This window comes from Filicampus tigris, chromosome 21 (assembly GCF_054856515.1).
Source record: "Filicampus tigris isolate MCC_2025a chromosome 21, RoL_Ftig_1.0, whole genome shotgun sequence".
Taxonomy (NCBI): Eukaryota; Metazoa; Chordata; class Actinopteri; order Syngnathiformes; family Syngnathidae; genus Filicampus; species Filicampus tigris.
Window position 1 is genome coordinate 9682279 of NC_141237.1, and position 17334 is coordinate 9699612.

At 42.3% G+C, this 17334-nt stretch overlaps 1 protein-coding gene across 1 annotated transcript in view; it reads left to right on the top strand.

Moving 5' to 3' along the window:
• Positions 1 to 17334, top strand: part of zeb1b (zinc finger E-box binding homeobox 1b) — a 49322-nt gene that overhangs the window by 19568 nt on the left and 12420 nt on the right. The window contains exon 2 of the mRNA XM_086021259.1: positions 13049 to 13201. Coding sequence (XP_085877385.1) covers positions 13049 to 13201 — 153 coding nt within the window. The remainder of the gene's footprint in view (positions 1 to 13048; positions 13202 to 17334) is intronic.

A 17334-nucleotide genomic window follows, 5' to 3' on the forward strand; every position in this document is an offset into this window, starting at 1 on the left:
TTAATTTTTGTATCTTGTGACAGTCAGGCAATTCTGCTAAGCACCATGACATAAATTGTCTTCAGTATGACAAACAAGTTTCAGAATTCCCCTTTTTGTGTTCAGCTCGAAAATCCCCTAATTTAAAATGAGATTTGGGCAGTGGGAAATTATGGTGCAAAATGGGTTTCTCTTGCTTTTTAAGATAATCTTGCCGTATTTTGTTGAAACTTTAAAACAGCATTAAAAAAAAAACAAGAAAAAAAAAACAAGAAAAAAAAACGTATTTGCGCTTAATTGAGTGAAGAAAATGTGTTTATGAAAAAACAGATCCCATGGCTAGCCATGGTAATCTTTTATAGGTTGACATTGTTCACTTGCTTTTAAGTTTTCCTTTTCAATTGGGTCACAACTTCCTTAAACTCATTCACTGCCGTTGACGTATTTATTTGTCTTTTCACAGTCCAGCCATTCAATCCCAGGAACTTAGTTAGATTTTTTCCAATTTTTTTTAAACGTTAGGGTAAAAGAGGGTCTGAAAATGTCTGGCAGTGAATGGGGCTGATTGACCTGCACCTTTTTGGATGAGTTGATAGTTGAGTTTACAGTTGTAAAAGCATGGTTAAGTTGTGCCACGTATATCATGTGGAGCAGTTTGGAATCAATATTTTCTAATAAGGTGACAAAACTTTAAATAAAATGACTCAACGGACGTATTTGCTAGTCAGAGTTCGATGTAACAAGTTTTGCTCTGAACCAATCAGAGGATGCTGATGCGAATGAAGGCCAGCTCGCTGCGCTAGTGATTCTGAAGGGCAGATTAGATTGACACGGCAGCATGGGGGCTGAAATCTGATTGGACCAAAAAATGAATACGAAATGAATAGAACAGATTGTTGGGAATAAATGCATACGTTTTCACTGAACAATATAATTTAGGTTGTAAATTTTGGTCTGTGCTAGCCCAAACTGCTCACCACTGCTATTTTCCACTTAAATCTATCAACATTTCCTTAAAAATCTTGGAATTTTAATTAAACCAACCTGGGCTCTTTACGTGCTCTTCTCTGGCTTCTCGAGATTTAAGGCCTTGTAATACAGTATTTTTATGATTCTGCAGACAATACTATAAATCGAAGAATCTTTAATATATAGAGTATTTTATGCTCACAAATGTAATATTCCCTCACAAAACAGTAGAAAGACATTGTTCATGGCATAGATGAACTCATGTCGTCTTGCTTCACCTGTTGATGCGTTGTCACTGAGCAAGTCACAAGATGTCTAACAGGATTAAGAGTGAGACTAGCTTCCTCTAAAAGTAGTCGCCATCCAGCCTCCTCGGGCGGGCAGTGGAAGTGTGGTGTCAGCTCTCTGACGCCCCACACCACCCCCCCCAACTTCCTCCTGCTGCAAAGATAAAACTTCCCCCAAGCCTCTGGGTTTGGCAGGAGAAATGTTGTCTTTCTTCTATAGTCAGAATATGGAAATGAAGGCTAATTATGAGCAACACAAGCGCCAGTGCTTCACCTACAATAGAGTATTTCATTTTTGGAGATGCCTCTGCTTTTTCTTTTTCTTCTGTGCAGCGTGTTGATGTCCAGCACCTGGGAGGAAGCAGATGTAGGTGATTACAGTTCAGAAACCCGAAAATAAATTTCCCACCACCCTTGCTTACTTTCTTTGTCTTTGCAGTCTCTTTTCAGACAGATTTTCCTTCCTGGTTACCTGATCATATATTACAGAACCTGTTGAGGTTGAACGCATTCCATTCTGGGAAACCGACCTGATCATTTTGATAGAATTCCGAAGTGTGCGACCGCGGGGCCGTCTGACTGTACAGAAAACATACTGCAGCAATTTGACTCAAGTTTCAATAAAGTCTGACCTTGCGTGTACTGTGCGCATACACCAAAAGGCTCAGCTCACTCAGATGAGTAACATTAGCTGGAGCATTACTGAAATGACCTTTTTTTTTTTTTTTTTTTTTTTTAAACCTGTTAACCCACCTCCAATGTACAGTATGTGTGCAGGAGTGTCTCCTGTTGCTCTGTAGAAACACATCAATCACATAGCCTGGACCTTTCAACAAGATGCACACGCGGAGATGGTAAAACGTACACACTCCCGTGGAGTTTATTAAAAGCGTTATCACTGATCTGTCTGCAACAGCTGCACACCGGAGCATGTAAAGAAAAACAAAATATTGTATGCATGTACACTATGTCTTCCGTTAGACTCTTTTCTTGCTAGCAAAAACGTGGCATAGAGCATGTCAAATAGCAAACATACAAGGACAGAATTGGCTGTATTTCCCTTTCCTCTGGACTGCAGCGCACATCACCCGAGTTGGACAGGAAGGCCAATGTTTAGGTCATGCACTAGCCAGTGGAATTCCCCATAAACTACAATTCTCACTCATATGCATAGAAAAGAAACAACAACTCCATTTGACCCATTTCAGCCTCCGTACAACACGGCTCCTAGCTAATTTTCATGTCACTCTAACCTCGCCTGAACATCTCCTGGTGCTGTGACATCAGTGTGTTAATGAGCTGTTAAAAGTAGAAAACAGTTTTCGGTATTAATGAAGCACATGTACTGTCTTAGCGAAGTGCAGCTGCCCTTATAAAGAGTGCAAAACGTACTGCTTTAGGACAGTATGCTAGGAACCGTGGCAAGAAGCTTTAACAACAACTACAACGTGATTTGGTCAGTATCATTGATGCTGTTGCTGAGATTGGGATAGAGGGAGTTTTCATGTAACCTTTCACTGAAAAGGACTGTCGGCTCCAAATCTCAGTTAACGGCCGAGACTACTAATAATCAGTATTGGCCCTGAAAAAAACATTGGTCTTTGGCATTACTTGGTGCACTCCACGTTTAAAACAAAACATCTGGATGTTCCCTGCCTAGTTACGTGTTTGGTTGACATCACATGAGAATCTCGTCCCATGTTTGCACTTTGCTATGTATCCCGGATCCACCCTGTTGGCTGTTGCATATTGGAAAACATTAGACAGTGGCCTCCATCTTTCGACTTAGGGACAAGAAATTTGCATCAAGCAAATACTGGAAAGAAAACAACCTTGTACACGATGTCACTGTCAAAAGAGCATGTCTGTGGCATTATTAAGCAGAGTAACAAAAAGCTAATTCTGAATGTCAACCACTTCCATTTTTTAATCAGTGTTCTTGTTGAAATGTAATTTACCACCGCCTTTCCATTTACCAAGCAATTTATTTGGTGTAACATATGCTTTTTGGCGCTTCACACATTTCAACAACACATAGACTGCACTGCTAATGCATTGGGCTACATGGAGATGGTTGCAATCCGTCATCAATGATAGTCAAATTCCAAACCAACAAATAAGCTGACGAAGGTTATAAATTGATATCAGTCCGTTCTTCCGAAAGGAGAATGTTCTAAGTGAAAAATACCTTTCCTTGTGATTGGCTGTTGACCAGTCCTGGGTGTAACTAACCCGCGATCCGAATGAGACCAAGCACTTTTGGAAAATTGATGCATGGATAGACTCTGACTTATCCTCCCATTTTTACTTTATTTTACTTTAACGTACAGTTAGTGATGTGGTGTACCACAGTCCTGACTATCTGTAAGCCCATTATTGTAGATGGCACTTGGGTAGTGAGAGATCTGTGACCATCGATTGCCCTCAACTGGACTGCCAATACCTCCGTCGAATTCCGGCACGGTGGACTAATGGTCTCCCGGGCCGGTGGTAGCCAGACGCATACCCACACACCATACCAGCACCTTCGGAGTGTAATGGGCAAAACAATCCATGAATACATCAATACATGACAACCTGAGTTTACCTGCTGCCTCAGCTCATTTCACATTTGACCAATGTCCATGAGGGCAACACACGTTACGTTGCAAATCACAGTTAGCCAAAGAAACAGGAATCAGACGGGCTAATTTTACATGTTCTATGAGGTCTAGCATACAGTATAAATTCACCCCTTTCTCGCCCGGTTTAACAAGATGTATTCCTGTGACTGTCCGACGGTCAAGTCGTCTGCAGTGCACACTCATGGTCATTTAACAGGAGGGTAATGGTGTGTGTGTGGTGCTGCTTGACTGCTCCTCAGCGCGAGTCGCCCTGGAGGAGGGTGTTAGGGAACATGGGGGCGGAGGGGGGGACCCTCCCTGATCACATGGGCTAAGACCACTTTGTAAGAGAGAGAGGATAGAATGAGGTGACAAAAGAGCTTTTGTGGATGCAAGTTTACGGCATTAACCTCTCTCTCCCCTAGCATCACATGAAGAACAAGAAACTACTGTGACAACTTAGCAGTAGCCTGAGGCAGCGTGTTTGATTATGCGGTGTGTGTGTGTCAGGGGGGTGTCCAGGATGTTTGCCCCCGGGAGTCTTGTGACTGAGCTGACATTCTGAGAAATGGGGAGTGTGGTCAGCTGTTGTCAAAATGCCACAAAGGAGAGGATTTGCTTCGAAAGGGAAAAGCTCTCTGTGCACTTTCTGTACGTTAGTGTCAGAATTAAGAGAAACCAAGGTGGGTTGTCAACATGCATCTGGGCCTCGGCTTCAGGAGAGGGGAAATAAATGTTGGCATTTATAATTGTAAAAATAGCCAATGAATTATAAGGCATTTCTGTGCATACACTTGTCCAGTCCACTGCTGTGAAATGGAGTGTGTACCAACGTGTTATGTCTGAGTGTGTGTATGCGATGACTGCCGTGTTGCCGATGGCCTGTCCCCGCCAATGAGACATATGTCAGCTAAAGCCACAGCATCAACACCTGACCTTTAATAAGAAGCATGCAAGTGGAAAATGTGTGTCTCTTCACCTTCAGTCTTCTTCCGTCATTTACCGTTAATAAGTGCTTTCATTTTATTAATCGGCACTTGGTTTTAGTCTTCATAGAGATCCTTTCATTTCAATGCATTTTCCAATCCGTCCCTCTTCTGTGTTCTCTCCATCTTTACTCATCGTTGTCTCGCTCTGACATTTTGTGACACTCCCTCCCAGGGGCAGCCATCACTTCAGATGAACATCGCGTGTGACAGGCCAGCTTTGTCTTTTTAAGCCATTAGCACTTCCTCTCCTCCCACCTTGCCACCATCCCCCGCCCGTTTACATTTTATGCCCTCATTTTTTTGTTTGGGTGAGCACATCTTTAACTTCAGACCAGATATTATTTGTATCCACCTTAAGGTGGAAAACAATACGGTTTGGGACGTTGGCCTCTGATTTAAAAAAGATTCTTACAGGGAGTAATGGACATAGAATTATCCATTCCAGGTTCAAATTGACAGAATTATACAAATTTGTATTGTTTAGCACTTGTATTTTCCTCAAATTTCTGCTCTAATTCCAAATTGAACAACCTCAGGTGCATTCAACTTTCAGGTTAAAATGTAATCTCCGTTAAAACCACAGTCTACGTGACGGCACAGTTGACATTGCTGATGGTGACATTCAGCCTCGAGTTTGACTTTATTGATAGCCATGTCGAATGTGGTTTACTTACAGGTAAGCAAGATTTAATGAGATTTTCCAGTTGGAGAGTTGTTTGGCAGCGTTACCTCCCTCCCTCTTAGACCCGTGTAATTCTCCTTGCTTTGCACTCCCCCACAGTAAACTTGTCAGCCCTAATACAGGAAGGAATGTCCAGTCACCTGCTCCTAAAATGCAACAGCCCTGTGCTACACTAACCTAATATAGACCTGCACTGCACAAGCAGGTTGGATAACGCTATTATTGCTCATTGCGTATATTTAAACACACACCTCATCGCACCCCAGCTCAGCTGTAAGGCATCGTCTTAACACTGAGGAACACTGTGGAAATGGAATTCACAATGCGACTTGGTTTTTAAAGTCTAATCGAATTCTTTTTACGACCCAAAAGTGAATTTTTCAGTGTGTTTTTGTTGTGCCATTGACACGACGAGGAGCACTGATTGGATCAAGATGTGAAATAGGATAACCTGTCCATCTATCCATCCATCTTGTAAATAGCTTACTTAGTTTACGGTCATGGTTTGAACCTAACCCAGCAGACATTTGCCGCTTTTCCAGTCAGCTTGGCGTTAGTTTGTACTTGGTTTTGGTTTTCCCAATTGAAGATATTACCACTGGAAACTGCAAACTTTGTAGCACTGAAAGCATCAGTCAGACTCAACAATAAAGAACTAAGTAAGGAGCGACATTTTATTCAAGACTCAGGAATTGACCGCACACAACTACGAATGGCCAGAAATACTCTTGTCTGACACAAAGGACAGGACTGTCACATATCCTGATACTTGAAAGTATCTGCATCACAGCAATGGAAACCCTTCTGGCACAACCCTTCCACATGCTAACATACGAGTGTGCCAACTGGACAAGCACCCCAAACCCAGAGGCAAAAGAAGCCGTCTATGTTCTTTGTGATTTCTAGAAGGAAAATGAGGACCAGCTGAAGAAAGAGCTAAAGGTATTCCATTACAGTTTTCCCTCGGAAGAACCTGCAACAAATCCTTGCCACAGTGACAGAAAACACTAGGCGACTCCAACATTTGTGACTATGGTAAGGATCTACGCAACACTGCCAGTGACAACAGCTTCTGTGGAAAGATCATTTTCAGAACTGAAGATCCTAAAAAACAGTCTCCCGAGTCTTTGTGGGGTGGTGGGGACTCTCTGACCCTCTGCTGCTTGTCATTGAGCGAAACAAACAGAACTGTGTGAAGACATGAATATCTTGGCCATAAGGAGGGTGCTTATCTGAAATAGAAGAAAGATCCCGTTTGCTTCACCTCCTTTGAAAATAGTTGTATTTCATAGAATATATTGGATGCTTTATTTTAGCCTCGCATCTGGCTGGCATCCAGACCAGGGTGTACCCCGCCTCTCTCCGAAAGTCAGCTCACTGACCCCAGTGAGGATAAGCAAAGTAGAAAGTGGATGAATGAGGTGACAATAATTGATTTGACTGTGTTGATTGTGTTAACAAAACTACATTTTTCAAGTAAAACATACCCACATTGTGTTTTTTTCTTTACTGTATGAATATCATTGGTGATGCATGCCCTTGTTTTTGGATTGAGCGCAATGTCTGTTCATGAGCATGACTAAATGGTCACATGCTCGGACAAGACAGTATCTGCCAACCCAATCATATAGCTGTCATTTGTGCTGAGAATAAAATAACACACGCTATGTAATGGATGCAAGTGGCTATTTAAACAGTCTGGATACCTTAAGGCAATGACTCTAATAATATCTTTACAGGGCACCCACTCAAAATGTCAACCTGAGACACAAAATTCAAAAAGGGGAAGGGCACCGCTATACTACTCTGAAGCTTTCATAGTACATTAGACCACAGCTAGCCGTGAATGGGGTTTGACAGCAGAGGTGACAGGGACATTTCATTTTCCCCTTGGCACTTGAATAAGCTTTGATGGAGACAAACTCAAACTCAGATGGGTCTGTGTTTAATTGTCAGCCTGGAACCACAAAGGATTTTACAGATGCTAACTGTTTTACATTATTATGCTTTCCTACTTGACTGTTTATATTTTAGTGTCAGGATTTCTGGAGTTATAGTCACCATGCTTTTCCATGTCCCATCCACCTTGTATGCAACTTTTTCAAATCACATGCCTTTACCGTGAATAGCCAGGTTGGCTTACTGGTTGGACATTCTGACACCACAGATAACAGCAGCAGGCCTCTCCACTAAGGGTGGCTGAGTTATAAGTAGGAGGTAGCTTAGAGTTTAGGTGTTTGCTTTGGCCACTTGTAATGACGTCTGTTTTCAAACCGTCTATAAGAACACACAATAAGTGTCACCTAAGTGTTTTCATTATTATTACTAGTGCAGTCTCACCCCCAACACAAATACGGTAGTTGTATTACTACCTTTTAACTCAAGCTGGTTTTAGAATATCCATAAGTACCACCTATATCATGTAACCAATACTATTACATAGGTGTCATTTAACGATACTCACTTATTAATAGTAATTACTAGTATGACTTACAACGTACATCAAGAACAGACCTTTAAAAAAACCACATTCTTAAGGTTTTGCCTTTTCCTAACAAACACTGACTTCCTGGTGTTGTCATCATGCAGATTAAGAGAACAATAGCTGCCATTAACATCACTCTTGTCATGGAAAGTGCTCATCAGACAACAGATGAACGACCCACGGAGGCCAATTAACAACCGGGCTAAAACCTTGATCTGTATCATTATAAAGACAAGAGCACTCCTCTTAACTCGTCAAATCAAGAGCATCTTAACAGGTTGTTGAGTAGATTTAGGCAAAGCCACCAAGCCATTGGAATAAGATGCCAAAACACACCAATGGGAGATCAATACATTTCTTCTCAGGGTGGCAGTAATATTCCCTTATAGAAAAAGAGAGTAATGCATTGTTTTGAATGCCATTGGCCTTGTCTGATACGTCTCAAACTTATATTGGATAGACTTAACAAGAGCAAAGGGCAATTGGCATGGAGAAAGTCCGAAGGAAGTAAAGTATGGGATTGCAAAGGGATGCTGTTTTGTTTTCACAACTAGCTACATGTATCGCTCGACTACTTGAAGCACATATTGTCCAAACCAAATGGCCCGGCAAATTGGAGGTGCTGTCAGTAAAGGCTAACCATGAAAGGTCCCCAATTCTTTCACTTTATCGACACTTGAGTTGACCTTCCTGACTCTGGAAGGAAGGCTGTTGTTTTAACAAAATCAGTGGCATTTACCTCGGCGCTGACTGAGGCGCCTCACCTTGAGACGGCATACTTGAGGTTTTGAATGGCACTGCTTTGTTTTACTTTAGTTCACGCTGGTTTTTTTGTAGTGGTTGGCTTCCCTGAGAAAATAGCATTGCCGAGCTACAAGGGCAGACTCTGTGACGGCAAGGTCTGTACTCTTTAAGAATGCCTGTGGTAGTCGCACCGCGACCTGCCTGCTGGCCCATAGTGAGCGAGTTTGATAATTTGTCTACCTCAGTGAGGGATCTTGCACTTAAAGACACGGGAAGTTGTAGAACAAACAAATACTTGATTCCCATATCATTTAGAATCAGCGGTAAAGAAAACCCATCATTTGGAGTTGCTACAGGAGCCAAAATGTGTCACGGTCCTGCACATAAGACATGCAGTTCCTCCCTACAGGAATACATAACGATAAAAGCGTTACTCAGATATTGATGTTCAAAGGCTCGCTGTATCTCTGTAAAGTTACGGTTCTTTCATCGTCTCTGGTCTATCCAAGATGTATGCTATTCATCAATAAGACATGTGCTGAATCAAAACGAAATATGTGGTTTGCATGGTCTGATTTGGAACTTGGTCTGAATGCGCTTAATTGTATGCATGTGCTTTGAAATCTGCATGTGAGCAATACCATCTGAGGTCTGGGGTTCGAGTCTGCCCCCCAGTCTTAATGTGTTGGGTTAGCATGTTCTCTCCTGTGTTTGCGTGGTTTCCCCGTGGTACTCCCGACTTCCTCCCACATTCCACAGTAATGCATTTGAGGTTTATTGAAGACTCTTAAATTATCCTCAGGTGTGAATGCAAGTGGGAATGCTTGTTTGTGTATGGAGTACGTGCCCTGCAATTGGCTAGTGACCAGCCTCTCGCCCAAAGTCAGATGGGATTCTATTTTTGGGAAGATGTCATCGTCGAGGGAACCATTGATTTTGGCATCAGTCATTTAGTGTCTGAAGACAACATCAATCAATGACAAACAAAACAAAAACAACAACAACAAAAAACAACAAAATCTGCTAGCATAATCTGTCAGAAAAACATATATGTGAAACTAGGATGCCTTGTCCAGCAATTAGGATATCTGTAGTCAGGTCATGTTTGGTTGAGGTTATTTAGCTCGCATTGATTGTAGCACATTAGTAAAATCAATAGAATGTTTCAGTGAAGGAATAATGTGTGATCTATGGCCACAGGTCACGGACTGTGCTTTCAGACTATTATTTTTGCAGGTGGTTCAACAAGGGCTGCAAAGGGATGGAACTTTTCCGTCAAAATTTTTGGGGGGAAGTTACTGGGGAATGTTGGAAATGTGGGAAACACAACGGAAAACCTTACATGGAAATTACTGTATTGGAATTTATGGAAATTAATGGGAATTGAGTTATTTAATGCAATTATAATGCATTGAAGTAGACATTTTTACATAGTTTTGTCATTAGCTGACATCCGAGCAAAACGGTTTGCACTCCTTATAATGCCGTAATTGTTCACTTTTTGTAAATGAATTTTACCAGTGGTGTATCTGATTTTCCATGGAATATTTCCAATTGTGAAAATTCCTGGACTTTTGAAAGACTAGTTCCCACACGGCAACCTAACGGGAAGCAGACTTTGCATCACCTCTTCCATCTACCAGTGAGTTGCCTCTCGCATGCGTAGGAGTGGTCCTCCTGTTGCGTGTTAGCATGCTAGCGCTAATAAAGGCAGCTGTCCAAACGCTCAGCCGGTTGGCCAGAAGGGGCTACAGCCTTTGTTGATGCTTGGTGTTACATTGGCTGTCAGAACACACACTTTTGTTGTAAGACCGCCAACCATTTGGCACAGGAAGAGTATCTCTGTCCACAACCACGTCGAGACACTTAACTCTACCCACCAAACCTTTATTCTTCCCCTAACCCACTTGGTGTTTTTCTTCATTCCACTTTGTACAGCATTGCCACTTTTGCTACCTCCCATCTATGTATTGATTTTCTCTCCACAGCCTTGTAGTTGATCATTTTCTCTTGACACTGCTGGTGGAGAGTGTTGCTTTGTAATTGTATTCCTGAGCGGTGTGCTCCTAAACAGCCTTTAAGAAAAAAGTGTTTTCACAAAAATGCCTGCATCCACCTGAGGGGGGGCACCCCCCACCCCCATCAGTGATTGTTGATGATGGTGAATGAAATGGTATTCCAAGGTAGCCATCTGCCTGTGATTAATGGTCATAAATTTCCAAGTTCCATCGGCCCCCCCCTTGTATTGAGAGACATGCAGTTTTTATTGGAAATGCAGTTGGACAAAACAAGGGATGTATGAACAGGGGCAGACAGTGTTCCACTAATACTTACGAATTAATCTATTACAAATTAACCTTTCGTTGTTTTGGGTCACAAAAACACAAATTATCTCTTGGTGCTCAGGCCAAAGACCTGTCCAATGTAAAAGAACTGCTTTGGTGAAATTTTGCAATTGCTTAGTGTCAAGGAACTATTTTGAGGTCATGGGTGGAGCTTCATTTACAGATACGTAGTGCTTTTTCTGCCGTCTTGTGGCATCTATTGGTTTTTGGGGGTGGTCATTTTCACTATTCTCTGCCGGGCTCTCTCCTTTTTTGCTGGATGCATTTGCCTCACCATTTCCAATACCCCATCTTGAGACAGGCACGAGGAATACACTGGCTTGTCACCCTCAATGGTGGGTTTCTAGGCCACATCAGGGAAAAAGTTAAAATGGTGTCACCTTAACCACGTAATATAAATAGGGCATATTGACAAAAAGCAAACATACAGTATCCAGGTGGTGTTTATTTCTGAAGGTGATGATCCAACTTGGGATTTTTCAGACAGCACTCTGCTGAGTTTGTTGGAAAGTCTCCCTGCTAGTTAGTTGTAAATGGATTCTGTTGATCTTTTGGCTTTCTCTGAAAAAAAAAAAAAAAAAAACCCACAGAGGAGCCAAAGCTGGATCCCCCCAGCTGACTTGCTGAATGAGTAAAGGTTCTCGGGATTGCGTCATGGTAACACAAAGCAGATCATAGCCTGGCGTATAAAAGGAGGTTGAGGGATGACAAAGCTCTCCTGATGAACCTCACTCCCATTTTGCGACCGCAGCACAGCGTGATGACCCTATGAAAATAGCACCGCTTCTTCACGCTCCTCCTCCTCCTCACACACCTTTCATCTCAGCACCCGCTAAACACCTTCAACCTCCTTGCCTCCCCCTCACCGAACCTTGCGTGATTCAGTTTTGTATCCCGACCACTTGCAATGACCTACATGATTTGAAGAAACTTGTGTGATATTCCCCGATACACCTCCTCCCAGCATTCGAAGTCTCTCCAGAAAGAAGTGGGCGAGTACGGGAAACCGAATGTTCAGGTGGTGCATGTTGGCCGAGCGAATGCAGCTGGTGTGTGTGTGTGTTGTGTGTCAGAGAGAGATAAAGTAGCTTGGCAGGTCGTTTGAGCGTTGCGCTGACTGAGCCGCTCTCACTAGAGAATTGATTCGGCCTGTTGAGAGAATGTGTGGCTCCCTCACAGAAACACAGTGAAGTGAGATGGGCCGAGGCGTTTGTAGAAGTGACTCAGGTGGCATTTAGATAATTTTGTCGTATGATGGACAAAATAAAAAGTAGACAAAGGAACACATGCTTACCAGTCAGGTAAATACTGTAGTGAGTTACAGTTCACTACTACCAAACTTCAAAATCGGGTTTAGCTCTCTCCTCTACTCCTACTGAATTACCACTCTGCTTAATCAAATCTCAGATGCTCGTCGACCTCAAATTTGTTGACATTTTACAACTACAGTGGTATCTTGATGAATACCATTGGTGTCGTGATATTTCAACACAAAAGGTGGAGTAACGCATGTAGACGGGTAATATAACAATACCAACAGGCATATTCTTTATCCTCTGCGAAGAATAACTAATAGAACTTACGTACTAAGGAGCTCCATGTATAGTAGATCTGTATGTCTTTATTCTAAAGCCAAGGTGGCCAGGTTGTGCACACCAGAAGGAGCAGCACGATGTCCACTGAATTGAAACCCAAAAATGCGGCAAAGACACTTTTGTCGTTATTTGTAATTTTTCTTACTTAAAAAAAAACATAATACGAGGCTCCATGCCTAGTTTTAATATGTGATTTGTATTATGTACACTTTTTTGGCCTTTCAAACTCTGGGCTCATAATCAAGGACCGCTTATATTTGAAACGTAGAAAATGCTGAGTATGTGTGGCCTGTTGATCTCTTTCAAAAATGTAATCGAGAAAGCCTGCAATCTAATCAGACTTCCTGTCTTCTGCCTTCCGCCTGTTTAGTGACCAACTACAATAATGTGGTGGAGGCTGGCACAGACTCAGACGATGAGGACAAGTTGCACATCGTGGAGGAGGAAGGCAGCCTGGCGGACGGGGCGGACTGCGACAGCACCCTTCCAGACGACGAGCACCCCAGGGAGCACTGGGATCGAGGTGAGACCAGCTGGATGCTTGTGGGCCGCATTATCGCACGCAATCTGCAGCATGTTCTGAACTACTTCACTGAAGAAAACATTTTGTTTATGGCGTGTCATTTTAATATTCTTACACAGTGGTTCTCTAAGCTCTCCCTCTTGTGGTACGCAAAAGAATGACTGCCTAAGTGAAGTTGAATTTTATTGAACCCAGGTTTTTGGGATGCAAACAAATGAGACTAAGATAAATAATTGCAAAACGTTTTACACCATCGATGCGACCTAAAAGCTTTAGCTACAGCGCAACTGACAAAATATTCTTTTAACTCATTTTTTCAGACATTTTTAGATCCTCTTTTACCCTAATGTTTGAAGAAAAAAATAGAAAAAAAATATAAATAAATTCCTGGGATTGAATGGCTGGACTGTGAAAAGACGAATAAATGTGTCCTTGGCAGTGAATGAGTTAAAGAGGGAAAGTAAAAATAATGGTGGACACCCTTTTGTAACGGGTTGTGGCTGTGGTCAGACTGAACCAATTTCAAATTAATGTAAATTTGGAGACGTCACACACATGCCAACAGTTTGAGTGCCACAAATAAAGTTCAGCTGTTCTAGTAAGCTTTCCTTACCTCTGCATCAACTGCAACTTGGAAGTGGTTTCGATAATTTACTACACTCAAATTCACAACATTGCCTTCCCTATGGAATTCATATGTTAGCTGAATGTGAATAAATCAATGAAAGTAAATAATAAACATTTATAATTAATCGAACTGGAACAGGCTTCTGTATTTTCTGCCATTGTGAGAAAACAATTAGCTTTATCCACATGTATTTGTGCATCAGTGCAAGGAAATAAGTACGACAAGCAGTTGGTTTTCAACCAAGACAGGAAGCGCAATATCAAACAAAGACAATGCCAACAGAGAAGAGACCTTCAACTACACAAAAAAGCCTCGCAAGCAAAGGACCACTGGAGACATTTATGACACTGGCGGGCATTGTAGTGCCGCCGTGAACTTTTTTTTACCTCGACTGGCTTGACATGACGTCAGAAGCAGCCGGATCCAGAGGAAGCACAGATGTCACCCACCGACAACAATGATGTTGGTGTTTTAAAGCTTGGATTCTTCATCAGGAAGAATATCATTTAGGGCTGTCACAAACAAATCTTCTTGGAATCGATTACGCAATCGGTGATTCCGTCGATTTACTCGGGGAATTAAGCGTTAGCTTATATTTAGCTGTGTACTAAACTCAACCGATTTCCATTTGCTTGTGTTTGGCCGTAAACGCACACGTTCCTATATAAAGTCAATTACAGAGCTGCGCACGGTGTTACGGGCTAATCCCGATGCTGTGATGTCATTCCTCTTAGCAGCTCCCCAGCTGTATCTCTTTGTGTAAAAGTTGGAGGAGGAATAATGTCATTGGTTTGGCCTGGAACTGTGAACATTAAACATTTTGAAAAGCATGAGTTACAGTGACACAGCTCAGCAGGCTGGCTCTGCGCCACTGTTCGCCCTGTGCAAATGTTCATTTTGCCTCCCTTGTGTGCACTCGCACACATTTGCACACGTAGAATGTTTTCACTCTTTGTTGCCTCGACTTAAACACAATCTTTGGCTGCTGCGTCTGATGAAACTCGGGGAAAGCGGCTATCTTTTAAATAAACAACCTTTTTTTATTATTTTTTTATTTTTTATTTTTTTTGCCTCATCATGCCGATGGTTTCACTCCCGAGAACTGAGATTCCTGCCTTGAAACGTGAGCGCCACCCACTAATCTTCGTCTCAGCGTAGCCCAAGTCCGACACCCCTTCTCGCGGGATTGTCGCGCTCCAAAGTTGTTTTTTTTACCTCTATTCCCCTCCTCCTCCTCCTTCTCTTTTTACACCCTTCTTCTCCCTTGCTGTTTCTCATATTCTGATTCATTCCTCTTGATTATATGGTATCATGGGCGCCTTGCTCGCTGTCATTACTCATTCCCTCCTAAGTGATTATGCTTTGGTGGGGCGGCCCAGTGTGGATGCACTCAAGTGTAGGCCAAGATCAGTCTGAGTAATTCAGGGGAGGAAAATGTCGAGAGTATTGGCCTGGGAGGACTCTCTCTCTCTCTCTCTCTCTCTCTCTTTCTCTTTCTCTCTCTTTTATTTTTGATGACTTGTAGAGCTGATTACATCTCACAGAATGAACAGGGTGGAGTCGGAGAGCTTTGATATCATGAGGCACTTATCCACTTTGAGAGTGTGAAGATACGGAGCCAAAGGCTTAGAAAAACTCACAGCGGTCACAGAAATAACTTCAATCTGACAGACGTGCTAATAAATGAACATTTTGTGAAAGTCAACCAATGAATATCAGTCATTGCTTTTGAATTGTGGTTCAATAGAATTAATAAATGTAAAAAAAAATGGTCGTGTTCTCTACTTCTGTGTCTTCAAACGTGTAATCACTGATTCAGTCTATTTAAAGCTTGACAAGTAGTCACTGTGCTGTTTGTTGGCATGGTGTGTACCACACTAAACATGGACCAGAAGAAGCAAAGTCCCAGGAGATTAGAAAGAAAATTATAGACAAGCATGTTAGAGGTAAAGTAGGAGGAAGGGACTGTAGCTAACCTCCCTCCCTCAACGTGGCCTCAGGAAGAAAACTGATGAAAAATTGAAGACACGGAAAGTACGAAGGCTAACAAAAGAGCCCTGAATTGCTAACATCCGTTTCACGCCAAGTTATCGAAGCAGGTACATTTCCTTAGAAGTTCAATCAGTTCTACTCGAACCAGAGTCTTTTCGCACACGTGTTTGTACTTCTACACGAGTACAGAGTCTTGAGTACTACCACCTCTGGCCATTAGCGCAACACAGCGTTAATCCTCACTACATGTTTGGGTGACACGCATCGATGACAGCGATGTAGTTGTTTTCAAATCCACTTTCGGACTCACACGGAGAAAAAAAACCAAAAAAACAACGACATTCCTGTGCGCATTACGTCATGATGTGGTGTAAAAGTGAGCCGCCCATCTGCATAGGAAGGGAATAATCTCATGCGAGCTGAAAAGGTAGTTTAGCATAGACAGAACAATAGTTAGACAGAACCAAGCCACTGATAAGCGAGTGCGTTCTTGTTTGGGAACATCTCTTATTTATGACTTTTGCAGTCTTGCAAATGATAGTGGAGGATCCAAACTTGCACATCCTTATCACTGATATGACAAAGCATATATTGAACGGCGCGGAGCTGCAAATCAGTCTGGACGCATAACCACAAGAGGCCATGATCATATTACAGAGGAGAGTTGTTGTTTTTTTGTTAATATCTAATTTGACTCTACAGCACAAAACATTTGTGCAACATTCTCAGAATTCGATTTTTTTTTTTTTTTTTTTTTCACAGTGCAGCAGTGCATTCACGTCCGCGTCAGCACATAAACGGCCCCGTGTGATGTTTCATGTCAGGGGAGGTAGCCTTGATAACACGGAGCCGCTTCAACCCCCTGGCCTCACTCCGCGCTTAACAAAGAGACGAGACCGACAAACGGCGAGTCAAAACAAGAGCTTGTCGCACCTTTTTCGCGGACCCCCAGCTGGGACCGCACTTCACACTCAAGCGTAACATTTTGGAGCCTGGAGGTGTGTGGCTCGGCAACACGCGGCTACATCAGCACTTCCCCACATGTTTCCCCTGTTTACCCACGACCAATCAAAAAATGGCATGTTTGGCTTAGTCCCAAGTTTCATGACTGGCAAAACTTTTTCTAACGAGGGGTGGGTGTGGGAGTGTGTGGGGTTCTTCCCGGCCAGGAAATGTCAGATGCTCGGGGCTTTCATGGTGAAGCACCCGCCTGCCACAAGTCTCGCCTCTTCTCGCGCACTGAATAATAAGAATCAGAAATGCAAGAAAAATAAATAAATCTTAATTAACATGAAACATATTCTGTTTAAATCATGAATTATTAATGCTTTCAGTCTTTTTCTTGGAGTATTTTTTTTTCTATTTAAAGACAAATAATAATGGGGGAAAATGCCATTACTCTTATTAAAGTTGCAGTTTGATTAGAAAATAGTATAATTATCACATTTATTTTATGACTCCCAAACTTGTTTGTAATACTGTGCCAACCTATATTTTCACTAGTTTCCTCTTG